At 44.9% G+C, this 283-nt stretch overlaps 1 protein-coding gene across 1 annotated transcript; it reads left to right on the top strand.

Moving 5' to 3' along the window:
• Positions 1-11: 11 nt before the first annotated feature.
• Positions 12-279, top strand: LOC108623364 (neprilysin-2-like; the record flags this gene model as incomplete). The annotated part of the gene is made up of 1 exon (XM_018021819.2): positions 12-279. A coding segment is annotated over one exon (268 nt), but the record flags the coding sequence as incomplete, so codon positions are not given.
• Positions 280-283: the final 4 nt, after the last annotated feature.

Raw genomic sequence — 283 nt, 5'->3', positions numbered from 1 at the left:
TACGAAACCATTTTTACATTCTTACAGAATTCCCTGCGGGCATTTTACAAGGCGCTTTCTTCAGCAACGACCGTCCGAGGTACATGAATTACGGAGCAATTGGTTTCGTGATTGGTCATGAAATAACGCACGGGTTCGATGATCAAGGCAGACAATTTGACAAAGATGGGAATCTGGTCGACTGGTGGGCGCCCCAAACGAAGGAGAATTATTTAGAAAGAGCGGAGTGTATCATTCACCAGTATGGCAATTATACCGTCGAAGATGTTGGCCTGAATGTAAG

Source organism: Ceratina calcarata, unplaced genomic scaffold (genome assembly GCF_001652005.2).
Source record: "Ceratina calcarata isolate Rehan_Ccalc_2016 unplaced genomic scaffold, ASM165200v1 scaffold26139, whole genome shotgun sequence".
In the NCBI taxonomy this organism is placed as follows: Eukaryota; Metazoa; Arthropoda; class Insecta; order Hymenoptera; family Apidae; genus Ceratina; species Ceratina calcarata.
This window is presented reverse-complemented; position numbering and strand designations above follow the sequence as displayed.